At 44.7% G+C, this 16380-nt stretch overlaps 1 protein-coding gene and 1 long non-coding RNA gene across 4 annotated transcripts in view; one reads left to right on the forward strand and one right to left on the reverse strand.

Moving 5' to 3' along the window:
- Positions 1-227: 227 nt before the first annotated feature.
- Positions 228-5277, reverse strand: LOC141065432 (uncharacterized). The gene is made up of 2 exons (XR_012226408.1): positions 5199-5277; positions 228-1411 (listed from the first exon to the last, which is right to left on the reverse strand). It is a non-coding gene; the product is annotated as an uncharacterized lncRNA (long non-coding RNA).
- An 83-nt stretch (positions 5278-5360) lies between these two features.
- The window catches only part of LOC141065411 (uncharacterized), an 87484-nt gene continuing 76464 nt past the window's right edge, over positions 5361-16380 (forward strand). Inside the window, exon 1 of one of the 3 annotated variants that reach the window (XM_073557882.1) lies at positions 5361-5623. In XM_073557882.1, the coding sequence (XP_073413983.1) occupies positions 5555-5623 (69 nt within the window). In that variant the 5' untranslated portion in view covers positions 5361-5554. The remainder of the gene's footprint in view (positions 5624-16380) is intronic. The other 2 variants (XM_073557883.1, XM_073557884.1) reach the window with 2 other exon arrangements.

The raw sequence follows: 16380 nt of genomic DNA on the forward strand, positions 1-16380 counted from the left end.
GCAGTCAAAAGAGCGCAGCGCACGCAAAATCCTACTAGCGCACCCTATGCAGCGATGTGCGATAGTAGGAGATGACCAGAAGGGGCGCAGCAGGGGGCACCATGCGCTGCGTGTAGATACGCTAGTGTGAAACCAGCCTAACCCAGTTATTACAGCACCTTCCATGTGTTACACAGATGCATCATGGGCTTGTTCATGCATGAAATAAAACGCTAAATTACAACATGGAGACTTAAATCAGAGCAATGTTTTATTTACATTCAGAACCAGTTTAAGAGGAACAAACTCAGATTTCCCACAGAAATCTCAGACTTTCACTTACAGGAATATTGGCTAAATAACATTCTTACATACATAGAAACCTTCCTAATTTTATAAAAGTGCATTTTTTTGCATTGAAAACTTTTTCTTGTTTCATGTAATGCATTTCTTATGGATTGTACAACTGTAATATGCTGTTGGTACATGCGGGCAGGACTGATGGGTCTGTGTCTCGGCCCCCCGGGGCCTGCTTCCGGTGTCTAGGACCAGATATCATAATACCAGCCTTGAATAGTGAAGGAGACGGCAGCCAACCCCGAGACATATCCAAGGTGGGAACGCCCCGTCATGCCAAAGGGAGTCTGCTAGATCCAGGTCTAGCACACCACCGCTGATGGGTTTGTGGACGTCAGGAGGGGGTTGGGCCTGAAGGAAGGTCTCTTTTCCTGGCAGGTAGGAGAGAAGTCCTGTTGATTGCTTTTTTGGACTGTACATTAACAAAACAACCACAATTGGAGTGTGCGCCTCTTGGGAAGCAGAGTTTAGTCCTCTGTTGCAGAAGTACTCACCCTGATAGGTAGAGGGCAGGAAGCACTAGAAAGTTGGCGTGCATGATTGTTCAGGGCGCTGGCGGTGTGGCCCGGCCACCAGAGGCTAGACGAGAGCCTGGAATTTTTTTTTATTTTTTTTTTTTTAAGATTAGGGTCGCAGGAGCCTCTGTCAAATGTGGAGGCCGCATGAATAGGAAGGTTTCCCCAGGAGATGTCCATATTGCTCAGGGGAAAACTAGGATATATTTGTCTTGTCCCTTCATTTTTTTAATGGAGCCCCCTCACTGCCTGGTAGGATATACCTGTCCTGAAGATTTCAAATCCTTCTTTGCAGACTGGTGATGAAGATGGGCATGGAAGAACCTGAATACAGACTTTTGGGCGACTGGAGGGTAACGGATTGGTCTTCCCTCCCTACTCTATCTGGCTCTGGGGGGGTGAGAGGGTAGGGGATTAGTGGCAAGGACTGTCCACCGGAAAACCGCAAACACTCTCTTGATGTGTTAGGGCCCTGCCTCGTAGACCACAGATGTGGTAGTGACAATTCTAGGTGGGAGATCAGAGTGATAACTCCACTCTGTCGCCCTTAAAAGCCATATCTGAAAGAAAAAGGGAAATCATTAATAAAAAAAAAAAAATCAAGACCTAAGGCAGAAACCAGCCTGGGTGGTCCGGACCCATGTCTGCCTCCTACTGACACTAAGCTAAAACGGATTAGCTTCACGCCAGTTGGTGGTGTACCCTCCTAGCATAAGCAGCATACAACCATAGATTTTTGTGTGCCCCAATGAAGCATTAACCACCCCGCACACCAACCAGAGGGCCACACAGGGTAACCCCCCCCGTCCAATCATAAACCTCCACCTCACACTAATCAGTGGACCCCACAGGATAAACCCATCAAAGCCCAAATGCCCCCTTCCCCCAAGCATAAATCCCCATCAGACGCCCGCTCAAGCATAAATCCCCATCATGCACCCTCCAACCCCAAGCAAAAACCCCCAATGGATGCCACCCCAGCTTAAACCCCCCATCGGCCGTCCACACGCCCCCAAGCATAAGCCCCCCCACACGCCCCCAAGCATAAGCCCCCCCACACGCCCCCAAGCATAAGCCCCCCCACACGCCCCCAAGCATAAGCCCCCCCACACGCCCCCAAGCATAAGCCCCCCCACACGCCCCCAAGCATAAGCCCCCCCATCGGCCGTCCACACGCCCCCAAGCATAAGCCCCCCCATCGGCCGTCCACACGCCCCCAAGCATAAGCCCCCCCATCGGCCGTCCACACGCCCCCAAGCATAAGCCCCCCCATCGGCCGTCCACACGCCCCCAAGCATAAGCCCCCCCATCGGCCGTCCACACGCCCCCAAGCATAAGCCCCCCCATCGGCCGTCCACACGCCCCCAAGCATAAGCCCCCCCATCGGCCGTCCACACGCCCCCAAGCATAAGCCCCCCCATCGGCCGTCCACACGCCCCCAAGCATAAGCCCCCCCATCGGCCGTCCACACGCCCCCAAGCATAAGCCCCCCCATCGGCCGTCCACACGCCCCCAAGCATAAGCGCCCATCGGCCGTCCACACACCCCCAAGCATAAGCGCCCATCGGCCGTCCACACACCCCCAAGCATAAGCCCCCATCGGCCGTCCACACGCCCCCAAGCATAAGCCCCCATGGGACGTCCACCCCCCAGAATAAACCCTCATTGGACGTCCACCCGCCCTTAAGCCTAAGCCCCTATCTGACATCCACCCCCCCTTAAGCCTAAGCCCCTATCAGACATGCACCCCCCCTTAAGCCTAAGCCCCTATCGGACATCCACCCCCCCTTAAGCCCCTATCGGACATCCACCCCCCTTAAGCCTAAGCCCCTATCGGACATCCACCCCCCCTTAAGCCTAAGCCCCTATTGGATGCCATTCCCAGCATAAAACAGTCATTGGACACCCACACCCTGCATAAAACCTCATGGGACGTCCACCCCACCTGAAGCATAAACCCCATCGGACGTCCATCCCCTCCCAGCATAAGTCCCAGATGGCACTTCTTCCCCAAACAAAAAGCCCTACCAGTCGAACGCCTACCCCAAAATCAACCCCCCTTTCAAGTCACAACAGATGCAGACAGGCCCCGTTGCCCAAGCATCAAGTCCCCAAGACACTCAGATACCACAATTGTGCATTAAATCCCCCCCTGTCCGAAGATCCCAACCAGACCAGGAGGAGTAAATGCACGTTTGTGGGGTCTGTTTGTCACCAGGGGGGGGGGGGGGTCCTACTGGGGATAATGCACGCTCGTGGGGTCTGGTTGGGCTTCTGGGGGTCGATTAACGCATGCTTGTGGGGTCTGGTAGGGCCCCGGGGGAGGGTTAATGCACGCTTGAGAGGTCTGGTTGGGCCCTGCATTAGACCCCCAAGGAGCCCACCAGACCACAAAAGCATTCATTAACCCCCTCCCCGTGAGCCCAACCAGACACACAAGCGTGCATTAACCCCCTCCCCATGAGCCCAACCAGACACAAAAGCGTGCATTAAACCCTCCGCTTTTGTGGGATCTGGTGGGCTTCTGGGGTGGGTTAATGCAGGGTCCACCCAGACCCCGCAAACGTGCATTACCCCCCCCAAGGCCCAACTAGAACCCAAAAGCATGCATTAACCCCCCCTGGAGCCCAACCAAACCACAAAAACGTGCACTAATCCCCCCCACAGTGAGGACCCCACCCAGACACCACAAGCATGCATTAATCCCGCCGGAAACCCAAACAGAACCCACAAGAGTACATTAACCACCCCTGGGATCCAACCAGGACCCATAAGCATGCATTAACCCCCCGGGACCCAAACAGAACCCACAAGCGTGCATTAACCCAATCCCCCCGGGACTACCCGACCCTGCAAGCGTGTGCATTAACCCCCCCCTCGAGACCCAACCAAACACAGCAAGCGTGCATTAACCCCCCCCGGGACCCAACCAAACACGGCAAGCGTGCATTAACACCCCCCCCCCCCCCCCGGGACCCAACCAAACACGGCAAGTGTGCATTAACACCCCCCCGGGACCCAACCAAACACAGCAAGCGTGCATTAACCCCCCCCGGGACCCAACCAAACACAGCAAGCGTGCATTAACCCCCCCGGGACCCAACCAAACACCGCAAGCGTGCATTAACCCCCCCCGGGACCCAACCAAACACCGCAAGCGTGCATTAACCCCCCCCGGGACCCAACCAAACACAGCAAGCGTGCATTAACCCCCCCCGGGACCCAACCAAACACAGCAAGCGTGTATTAACCCCCCCCGGGACCCAACCAAACACAGCAAGCGTGCATTAACCCCCCCCGGGACCCAACCAAACACAGCAAGCGTGCATTAACCCCCCCCGGGACCCAACCAAACACAGCAAGCGTGCATTAACCCCCCCCGGGACCCAACCAAACACCGCAAGCGTGCATTAACCCCCCCCGGGACCCAACCAAACACAGCAAGCGTGCATTAACCCCCCCCCGGGACCCAACCAAACACAGCAAGCGTGCATTAACCCCCCCCGGGACCCAACCAAACACAGCAAGCGTGCATTAACCCCCCCCGGGACCCAACCAAACACAGCAAGCGTGCATTAACCCCCCCCGGGACCCAACCAAACACAGCAAGCGTGCATTAACCCTCCTGGGAGCCCAAGCAGACCCCACAAGCATGCATTAGTACCCCCCCGAAGTACAACCAGAGCCCACAAGCGTGCATTAACACCCAACCAGACCCCACAAGCGTGCATCATTAACCCCCCTCTCCCAGGACTACCAGACACCGCAAGCGTGCATCATTAACCCCCCCTCTCCCTGGACTACCAGACACCCCAAGCGTGCATCATTAACCCCCCCTCTCCCAGGACTACCAGACACCCCAAGCGTGCATCATTAACCCCCCCTCTCCCAGGACTACCAGACACCCCAAGCGTGCATCATTAACCCCCCTCTCCCAGGACTACCAGACACCCCAAGCGAGCATTAACCCCTCCTCTCCCGGGACTGCCAGACACAAGCGAGCATTAACCCCTCTCTCCCAGGACTACCTGACACCACAAGCGAGCATTAACCCCTCCTCTCCCGGGACTGCGAGACACCACAAGCGAGCATTAACCCCCCCAGGACCCAACCAGACCACACAAGCCAGCCTTAACCCTCTGGGAGCCCCAACAGACCCCACCAGACCCGTAAGCGTGCATTAACCCCTACCACCCTGCCTCAAACAGACCCCACAAGCGTTCATTAATCCCCCCTCCCCTCCGGGAGCCCAACATCTCCCAGATAAGCCCCCAAATCCCACTAGTTAGCCCCAAGTATCAACCCCCATCAACCAAACATCTAAAAAGACACCAACCTGTCACTTACCTCACTCCACACTGCTAACTGACGCCAGAGAGACAGCGGAGACAGTGTGTAATGGAGGCTTCTCGCCCTGCCTTTGCTGTCAGAACACGCCCCCCCGGTATGACACGCCCCCAGAAATGACATCACACCTGGAAGGAGCCCATACAGTCTAGCATCTACCCTCATGTCTGATCTGCTCTATGGAGGAAGAGGCGCCGCCCCTCCTGGTCACATGTACTGACGTCACCGCAGGTCCTTCATCTACAGTGCAGCAGCTGCAGGTTGTTGTCTGTGGTGTCAGCCGTTATTATACAGAAGCCTGAAGGTCTCCATCCCCCGACACCATCCACCGCCTGTGACCGGAGCGACGTCCGAGGATGGAGGCAGAGACGGCCCGAAGAATCATCGCCTGCGCCCTGGAGATCATCTCCCTGCTGAGCGGAGAGGTAAACTCCTCTATATTATCATTATCTGCTGAGTGGTGAGGTAAACTCCTCTATATTATCATTATCTGCTGAGTGGAGAGGTAATCTCCTCTATATTATCACTATCTGCTGAGTGGAGAGGTAATCTCCTCTATATTATCATTATCTGCTGAGTGGAGAGGTAATCTCCTCTATATTATCACTATCTGCTGAGCGGAGAGGTAATCTCCTCTATATTATCACTATCTGCTGAGTGGAGAGGTAATCTCCTCTATATTATCATTATCTGCTGAGTGGAGAGGTAAACTCCTCTATATTATCACTATCTGCTGAGTGGAGAGGTAATCTCCTCTATATTATCACTATCTGCTGAGTGGAGAGGTAATCTCCTCTATATTATCATTATCTGCTGAGTGGAGAGGTAATCTCCTCTATATTATCATTATCTGCTGAGTGGAGAGGTAATCTCCTCTATATTATCACTATCTGCTGAGTGGAGAGGTAATCTCCTCTATATTATCACTATCTGCTGAGTGGAGAGGTAATCTCCTCTATATTATCACTATCTGCTGAGTGGTGAGGTAATCTCCTCTATATTATCACTATCTGCTGAGTGGAGAGGTAATCTCCTCTATATTATCATTATCTGCTGAGTGGAGAGGTAATCTCCTCTATATTATCATTATCTGCTGAGTGGAGAGGTAATCTCCTCTATATTATCACTATCTGCTGAGTGGAGAGGTAATCTCCTCTATATTATCATTATCTGCTGAGTGGAGAGGTAAACTCCTCTATATTATCACTATCTGCTGAGTGGAGAGGTAATCTCCTCTATATTATCACTATCTGCTGAGTGGAGAGGTAATCTCCTCTATATTATCATTATCTGCTGAGTGGTGAGGTAAACTCCTCTATATTATCACTATCTGCTGAGTGGAGAGGTAAACTCCTCTATATTATCATTATCTGCTGAGTGGAGAGGTAATCTCCTCTATATTATCATTATCTGCTGAGCGGAGAGGTAAACTCCTCTATATTATCATTATCTGCTGAGTGGAGAGGTAATCTCCTCTATATTATCATTATCTGCTGAGTGCAGAGGTAATCTCCTCTATATTATCATTATCTGCTGAGTGGAGAGGTAAACTCCTCTATATTATCATTATCTGCTGAGTGGAGAGGTAAACTCCTCTATATTATCATTATCTGCTGAGTGGAGAGGTAATCTCCTCTATATTATCATTATCTGCTGAGCGGAGAGGTAAACTCCTCTATATTATCATTATCTGCTGAGTGGAGAGGTAATCTCCTCTATATTATCATTATCTGCTGAGTGCAGAGGTAATCTCCTCTATATTATCATTATCTGCTGAGTGGAGAGGTAAACTCCTCTATATTATCATTATCTGCTGAGTGCAGAGGTAATCTCCTCTATATTATCATTATCTGCTGAGTGGAGAGGTAAACTCCTCTATATTATCACTATCTGCTGAGTGGAGAGGTAAACTCCTCTATATTATCATTATCTGCTGAGCGGAGAGGTAATCTCCTCTATATTATCATTATCTGCTGAGTGCAGAGGTAATCTCCTCTATATTATCATTATCTGCTGAGTGCAGAGGTAATCTCCTCTATATTATCATTATCTGCTGAGTGGAGAGGTAAACTCCTCTATATTATCACTATCTGCTGAGTGGAGAGGTAAACTCCTCTATATTATCATTATCTGCTGAGCGGAGAGGTAATCTCCTCTATATTATCATTATCTGCTGAGTGGAGAGGTAATCTCCTCTATATTATCACTATCTGCTGAGTGCAGAGGTAATCTCCTCTATATTATCATTATCTGCTGAGTGGAGAGGTAATCTCCTCTATATTATCACTATCTGCTGAGTGGAGAGGTAAACTCCTCTATATTATCATTATCTGCTGAGTGGAGAGGTAATCTCCTCTATATTATCATTATCTGCTGAGCGGAGAGGTAAACTCCTCTATATTATCACTATCTGCTGAGTGGAGAGGTAATCTCCTCTATATTATCACTATCTGCTGAGTGGAGAGGTAAACTCCTCTATATTATCACTATCTGCTGAGTGGAGAGGTAATCTCCTCTATATTATCACTATCTGCTGAGTGGAGAGGTAATCTCCTCTATATTATCATTATCTGCTGAGTGGAGAGGTAAACTCCTCTATATTATCACTATCTGCTGAGTGGAGAGGTAAACTCTTCTATATTATCACTATCTGCTGAGTGGTGAGGTAAACTCTTCTATATTATCACTATCTGCTGAGGGGAGAGGTAATCTCCTCTATATTATCATTATCTGCTGAGTGGAGAGGTAATCTCCTCTATATTATCATTATCTGCTGAGCGGAGAGGTAATCTCCTCTATATTATCATTATCTGCTGAGTGGAGAGGTAAACTCCTCTATATTATCATTATCTGCTGAGTGGAGAGGTAAACTCCTCTATATTATCATTATCTGCTGAGTGGAGAGGTAAACTCCTCTATATTATCATTATCTGCTGAGTGGAGAGGTAAACTCCTCTATATTATCATTATCTGCTGAGTGGAGAGGTAAACTCCTCTATATTATCATTATCTGCTGAGTGGAGAGGTAAACTCCTCTATATTATCATTATCTGCTGAGTGGAGAGGTAAACTCCTCTATATTATCATTATCTGCTGAGTGGAGAGGTAAACTCCTCTATATTATCATTATCTGCTGAGTGGAGAGGTAAACTCCTCTATATTATCATTATCTGCTGAGTGGAGAGGTAAACTCCTCTATATTATCATTATCTGCTGAGTGGAGAGGTAAACTCCTCTATATTATCATTATCTGCTGAGTGGTGAGGTAAACTCCTCTATATTATCATTATCTGCTGAGTGGAGAGGTAAACTCCTCTATATTATCATTATCTGCTGAGTGGAGAGGTAAACTCCTCTATATTATCATTATCTGCTGAGTGGTGAGGTAAACTCCTCTATATTATCACTATCTGCTGAGTGGAGAGGTAAACTCCTCTATATTATCACTATCTGCTGAGTGGTGAGGTAAACTCCTCTATATTATCATTATCTGCTGAGTGGTGAGGTAATCTCCTCTATATTATCATTATCTGCTGAGTGGAGAGGTAATCTCCTCTATATTATCACTATCTGCTGAGTGGAGAGGTAATCTCCTCTATATTATCATTATCTGCTGAGTGGAGAGGTAATCTCCTCTATATTATCACTATCTGCTGAGTGGAGAGGTAATCTCCTCTATATTATCATTATCTGCTGAGTGGTGAGGTAATCTCCTCTATATTATCATTATCTGCTGAGTGGAGAGGTAATCTCCTCTATATTATCATTATCTGCTGAGTGGAGAGGTAATCTCCTCTATATTATCACTATCTGCTGAGCGGAGAGGTAAACTCCTCTATATTATCACTATCTGCTGAGTGGAGAGGTAATCTCCTCTATATTATCATTATCTGCTGAGTGGAGAGGTAATCTCCTCTATATTATCATTATCTGCTGAGTGGAGAGGTAATCTCCTCTATATTATCATTATCTGCTGAGTGGAGAGGTAATCTCCTCTATATTATCATTATCTGCTGAGTGGAGAGGTAATCTCCTCTATATTATCACTATCTGCTGAGCGGAGAGGTAAACTACTCTATATTATCACTATCTGCTGAGTGGAGAGGTAAACTCCTCTATATTATCATTATCTGCTGAGTGGAGAGGTAAACTCCTCTATATTATCATTATCTGCTGAGTGGAGAGGTAATCTCCTCTATATTATCATTATCTGCTGAGTGGAGAGGTAATCTCCTCTATATTATCATTATCTGCTGAGTGGAGAGGTAATCTCCTCTATATTATCACTATCTGCTGAGCGGAGAGGTAATCTCCTCTATATTATCATTATCTGCTGAGTGGAGAGGTAATCTCCTCTATATTATCATTATCTGCTGAGTGGAGAGGTAATCTCCTCTATATTATCATTATCTGCTGAGTGGAGAGGTAATCTCCTCTATATTATCACTATCTGCTGAGCGGAGAGGTAAACTACTCTATATTATCACTATCTGCTGAGTGGAGAGGTAAACTCCTCTATATTATCATTATCTGCTGAGTGGAGAGGTAAACTCCTCTATATTATCATTATCTGCTGAGTGGAGAGGTAATCTCCTCTATATTATCATTATCTGCTGAGTGGAGAGGTAATCTCCTCTATATTATCATTATCTGCTGAGTGGAGAGGTAAACTCCTCTATATTATCACTATCTGCTGAGTGGAGAGGTAATCTCCTCTATATTATCATTATCTGCTGAGTGGAGAGGTAATCTCCTCTATATTATCATTATCTGCTGAGTGGAGAGGTAATCTCCTCTATATTATCATTATCTGCTGAGTGGAGAGGTAATCTCCTCTATATTATCATTATCTGCTGAGTGGAGAGGTAATCTCCTCTATATTATCACTATCTGCTGAGCGGAGAGGTAAACTACTCTATATTATCACTATCTGCTGAGCGGAGAGGTAAACTCCTCTATATTATCATTATCTGCTGAGTGGAGAGGTAAACTCCTCTATATTATCATTATCTGCTGAGTGGAGAGGTAAACTCCTCTATATTATCATTATCTGCTGAGTGGAGAGGTAAACTCCTCTATATTATCATTATCTGCTGAGTGGAGAGGTAAACTCCTCTATATTATCATTATCTGCTGAGTGGAGAGGTAAACTCCTCTATATTATCATTATCTGCTGAGTGGTGAGGTAAACTCCTCTATATTATCATTATCTGCTGAGTGGAGAGGTAAACTCCTCTATATTATCATTATCTGCTGAGTGGAGAGGTAAACTCCTCTATATTATCATTATCTGCTGAGTGGTGAGGTAAACTCCTCTATATTATCACTATCTGCTGAGTGGTGAGGTAATCTCCTCTATATTATCACTATCTGCTGAGTGGAGAGGTAAACTCCTCTATATTATCACTATCTGCTGAGTGGTGAGGTAAACTCCTCTATATTATCACTATCTGCTGAGTGGTGAGGTAATCTCCTCTATATTATCATTATCTGCTGAGTGGAGAGGTAATCTCCTCTATATTATCATTATCTGCTGAGTGGAGAGGTAATCTCCTCTATATTATCACTATCTGCTGAGTGGAGAGGTAATCTCCTCTATATTATCATTATCTGCTGAGTGGAGAGGTAAACTCCTCTATATTATCATTATCTGCTGAGTGGTGAGGTAATCTCCTCTATATTATCATTATCTGCTGAGTGGAGAGGTAATCTCCTCTATATTATCATTATCTGCTGAGTGGAGAGGTAAACTCCTCTATATTATCACTATCTGCTGAGTGGTGAGGTAATCTCCTCTATATTATCATTATCTGCTGAGTGGAGAGGTAATCTCCTCTATATTATCATTATCTGCTGAGCGGAGAGGTAAACTCCTCTATATTATCACTATCTGCTGAGTGGAGAGGTAATCTCCTCTATATTATCATTATCTGCTGAGTGGAGAGGTAAACTCCTCTATATTATCATTATCTGCTGAGTGGTGAGGTAATCTCCTCTATATTATCATTATCTGCTGAGTGGAGAGGTAATCTCCTCTATATTATCATTATCTGCTGAGTGGAGAGGTAATCTCCTCTATATTATCACTATCTGCTGAGTGGAGAGGTAAACTCCTCTATATTATCATTATCTGCTGAGTGGAGAGGTAATCTCCTCTATATTATCATTATCTGCTGAGTGGAGAGGTAATCTCCTCTATATTATCACTATCTGCTGAGTGGTGAGGTAAACTCCTCTATATTATCACTATCTGCTGAGTGGAGAGGTAAACTCCTCTATATTATCATTATCTGCTGAGTGGAGAGGTAATCTCCTCTATATTATCACTATCTGCTGAGCGGAGAGGTAATCTCCTCTATATTATCACTATCTGCTGAGTGGTGAGGTAATCTCCTCTATATTATCATTATCTGCTGAGTGGAGAGGTAATCTCCTCTATATTATCACTATCTGCTGAGTGGTGAGGTAATCTCCTCTATATTATCATTATCTGCTGAGTGGTGAGGTAATCTCCTCTATATTATCATTATCTGCTGAGTGGAGAGGTAATCTCCTCTATATTATCATTATCTGCTGAGTGGAGAGGTAATCTCCTCTATATTATCACTATCTGCTGAGCGGAGAGGTAATCTCCTCTATATTATCACTATCTGCTGAGTGGTGAGGTAATCTCCTCTATATTATCATTATCTGCTGAGTGGAGAGGTAATCTCCTCTATATTATCACTATCTGCTGAGTGGTGAGGTAATCTCCTCTATATTATCATTATCTGCTGAGTGGTGAGGTAATCTCCTCTATATTATCATTATCTGCTGAGTGGAGAGGTAATCTCCTCTATATTATCATTATCTGCTGAGTGGAGAGGTAATCTCCTCTATATTATCACTATCTGCTGAGCGGAGAGGTAATCTCCTCTATATTATCACTATCTGCTGAGTGGAGAGGTAATCTCCTCTATATTATCACTATCTGCTGAGCGGAGAGGTAATCTCCTCTATATTATCACTATCTGCTGAGCGGAGAGGTAATCTCCTCTATATTATCATTATCTGCTGAGTGGTGAGGTAATCTCCTCTATATTATCATTATCTGCTGAGTGGAGAGGTAATCTCCTCTATATTATCATTATCTGCTGAGTGGAGAGGTAATCTCCTCTATATTATCACTATCTGCTGAGTGGTGAGGTAAACTCCTCTATATTATCACTATCTGCTGAGTGGAGAGGTAATCTCCTCTATATTATCATTATCTGCTGAGTGGAGAGGTAAACTCCTCTATATTATCACTATCTGCTGAGTGGTGAGGTAAACTCCTCTATATTATCACTATCTGCTGAGTGGAGAGGTAATCTCCTCTATATTATCATTATCTGCTGAGTGGAGAGGTAATCTCCTCTATATTATCACTATCTGCTGAGTGGAGAGGTAATCTCCTCTATATTATCACTATCTGCTGAGTGGTGAGGTAAACTCCTCTATATTATCATTATCTGCTGAGCGGAGAGGTAATCTCCTCTATATTATCATTATCTGCTGAGTGGAGAGGTAATCTCCTCTATATTATCATTATCTGCTGAGTGGAGAGGTAATGTCCTCTATATTATCACTATCTGCTGAGTGGAGAGGTAATCTCCTCTATATTATCATTATCTGCTGAGTGGTGAGGTAATCTCCTCTATATTATCACTATCTGCTGAGTGGAGAGGTAAACTCCTCTATATTATCATTATCTGCTGAGTGGAGAGGTAATCTCCTCTATATTATCATTATCTGCTGAGTGGAGAGGTAATCTCCTCTATATTATCATTATCTGCTGAGTGGAGAGGTAAACTCCTCTATATTATCATTATCTGCTGAGTGGAGAGGTAATCTCCTCTATATTATCACTATCTGCTGAGTGGTGAGGTAATCTCCTCTATATTATCACTATCTGCTGAGTGGAGAGGTAAACTCCTCTATATTATCATTATCTGCTGAGTGGAGAGGTAATCTCCTCTATATTATCATTATCTGCTGAGTGGAGAGGTAATCTCCTCTATATTATCACTATCTGCTGAGTGGAGAGGTAATCTCCTCTATATTATCACTATCTGCTGAGTGGTGAGGTAATCTCCTCTATATTATCATTATCTGCTGAGTGGTGAGGTAATCTCCTCTATATTATCATTATCTGCTGAGTGGTGAGGTAATCTCCTCTATATTATCATTATCTGCTGAGTGGAGAGGTAAACTCCTCTATATTATCATTATCTGCTGAGTGGAGAGGTAATCTCCTCTATATTATCACTATCTGCTGAGTGGTGAGGTAATCTCCTCTATATTATCATTATCTGCTGAGTGGTGAGGTAATCTCCTCTATATTATCATTATCTGCTGAGTGGTGAGGTAATCTCCTCTATATTATCATTATCTGCTGAGCGGAGAGGTAAACTCCTCTATATTATCATTATCTGCTGAGTGGAGAGGTAAACTCCTCTATATTATCACTATCTGCTGAGTGGAGAGGTAAACTCCTCTATATTATCACTATCTGCTGAGTGGAGAGGTAATCTCCTCTATATTATCACTATCTGCTGAGTGGAGAGGTAATCTCCTCTATATTATCATTATCTGCTGAGTGGAGAGGTAAACTCCTCTATATTATCACTATCTGCTGAGTGGAGAGGTAAACTCTTCTATATTATCACTATCTGCTGAGTGGTGAGGTAAACTCTTCTATATTATCACTATCTGCTGAGGGGAGAGGTAATCTCCTCTATATTATCATTATCTGCTGAGTGGAGAGGTAATCTCCTCTATATTATCATTATCTGCTGAGTGGAGAGGTAAACTCCTCTATATTATCATTATCTGCTGAGTGGAGAGGTAAACTCCTCTATATTATCATTATCTGCTGAGTGGAGAGGTAAACTCCTCTATATTATCATTATCTGCTGAGTGGAGAGGTAAACTCCTCTATATTATCATTATCTGCTGAGTGGAGAGGTAAACTCCTCTATATTATCATTATCTGCTGAGTGGAGAGGTAAACTCCTCTATATTATCATTATCTGCTGAGTGGTGAGGTAAACTCCTCTATATTATCATTATCTGCTGAGTGGAGAGGTAAACTCCTCTATATTATCATTATCTGCTGAGCGGAGAGGTAATCTCCTCTATATTATCACTATCTGCTGAGTGGAGAGGTAATCTCCTCTATATTATCACTATCTGCTGAGTGGGAGGTAATCTCCTCTATGATTATCTACTATCTGCTGAGTGGAGAGGTAATCTCCTCTATATTATCATTATCTGCTGAGTGGAGAGGTAATCTCCTCTATATTATCACTATCTGCTGAGTGGAGAGGTAATCTCCTCTATATTATCATTATCTGCTGAGTGGAGAGGTAATCTCCTCTATATTATCACTATCTGCTGAGTGGAGAGGTAATCTCCTCTATATTATCACTATCTGCTGAGTGGAGAGGTAATCTCCTCTATATTATCACTATCTGCTGAGTGGTGAGGTAATCTCCTCTATATTATCATTATCTGCTGAGTGGAGAGGTAATCTCCTCTATATTATCACTATCTGCTGAGTGGAGAGGTAATCTCCTCTATATTATCATTATCTGCTGAGTGGAGAGGTAATCTCCTCTATATTATCATTATCTGCTGAGTGGAGAGGTAATCTCCTCTATATTATCACTATCTGCTGAGTGGAGAGGTAATCTCCTCTATATTATCACTATCTGCTGAGTGGAGAGGTAATCTCCTCTATATTATCACTATCTGCTGAGTGGAGAGGTAATCTCCTCTATATTATCATTATCTGCTGAGTGGAGAGGTAATCTCCTCTATATTATCACTATCTGCTGAGTGGAGAGGTAATCTCCTCTATATTATCATTATCTGCTGAGTGGAGAGGTAAACTCCTCTATATTATCACTATCTGCTGAGTGGAGAGGTAATCTCCTCTATATTATCACTATCTGCTGAGTGGAGAGGTAATCTCCTCTATATTATCACTATCTGCTGAGTGGAGAGGTAATCTCCTCTATATTATCATTATCTGCTGAGTGGAGAGGTAATCTCCTCTATATTATCACTATCTGCTGAGTGGAGAGGTAAACTCCTCTATATTATCACTATCTGCTGAGTGGAGAGGTAATCTCCTCTATATTATCACTATCTGCTGAGTGGAGAGGTAATCTCCTCTATATTATCACTATCTGCTGAGTGGAGAGGTAATCTCCTCTATATTATCATTATCTGCTGAGTGGAGAGGTAATCTCCTCTATATTATCATTATCTGCTGAGTGGAGAGGTAATCTCCTCTATATTATCATTATCTGCTGAGTGGAGAGGTAATCTCCTCTATATTATCACTATCTGCTGAGTGGAGAGGTAATCTCCTCTATATTATCACTATCTGCTGAGGGAGAGGTAATCTCCTCTATATTATCACTATCTGCTGAGTGGAGAGGTAATCTCCTCTATATTATCACTATCTGCTGAGTGGAGAGGTAATCTCCTCTATATTATCACTATCTGCTGAGCGGAGAGGTAATCTCCTCTATATTATCACTATCTGCTGAGTGGTGAGGTAATCTCCTCTATATTATCACTATCTGCTGAGTGGAGAGGTAATCTCCTCTATATTATCATTATCTGCTGAGTGGAGAGGTAATCTCCTCTATATTATCACTATCTGCTGAGTGGAGAGGTAATCTCCTCTATATTATCACTATCTGCTGAGTGGAGAGGTAATCTCCTCTATATTATCATTATCTGCTGAGCTGGAGAGGTAATCTCCTCTATATTATCACTATCTGCTGAGTGGAGAGGTAATCTCCTCTATATTATCATTATCTGCTGAGTGGAGAGGTAATCTCCTCTATATTATCACTATCTGCTGAGTGGAGAGGTAATCTCCTCTATATTATCACTATCTGCTGAGTGGAGAGGTAATCTCCTCTATATTATCACTATCTGCTGAGCGGAGAGGTAATCTCCTCTATATTATCATTATCTGCTGAGTGGAGAGGTAATCTCCTCTATATTATCATTATCTGCTGAGTGGAGAGGTAATCTCCTCTATATTATCATTATCTGCTGAGTGAGAGGTAATCTCCTCTATATTATCATTATCTGCTGAGTGGAGAGGTAAACTCCTCTATATTATCATTATCTGCTGAGTGGA

This window comes from Dendrobates tinctorius, unplaced genomic scaffold, assembly GCF_039654945.1.
Source record: "Dendrobates tinctorius isolate UK_male_01 unplaced genomic scaffold, ASM3965494v1 ptg000251l, whole genome shotgun sequence".
Taxonomy (NCBI): Eukaryota; Metazoa; Chordata; class Amphibia; order Anura; family Dendrobatidae; genus Dendrobates; species Dendrobates tinctorius.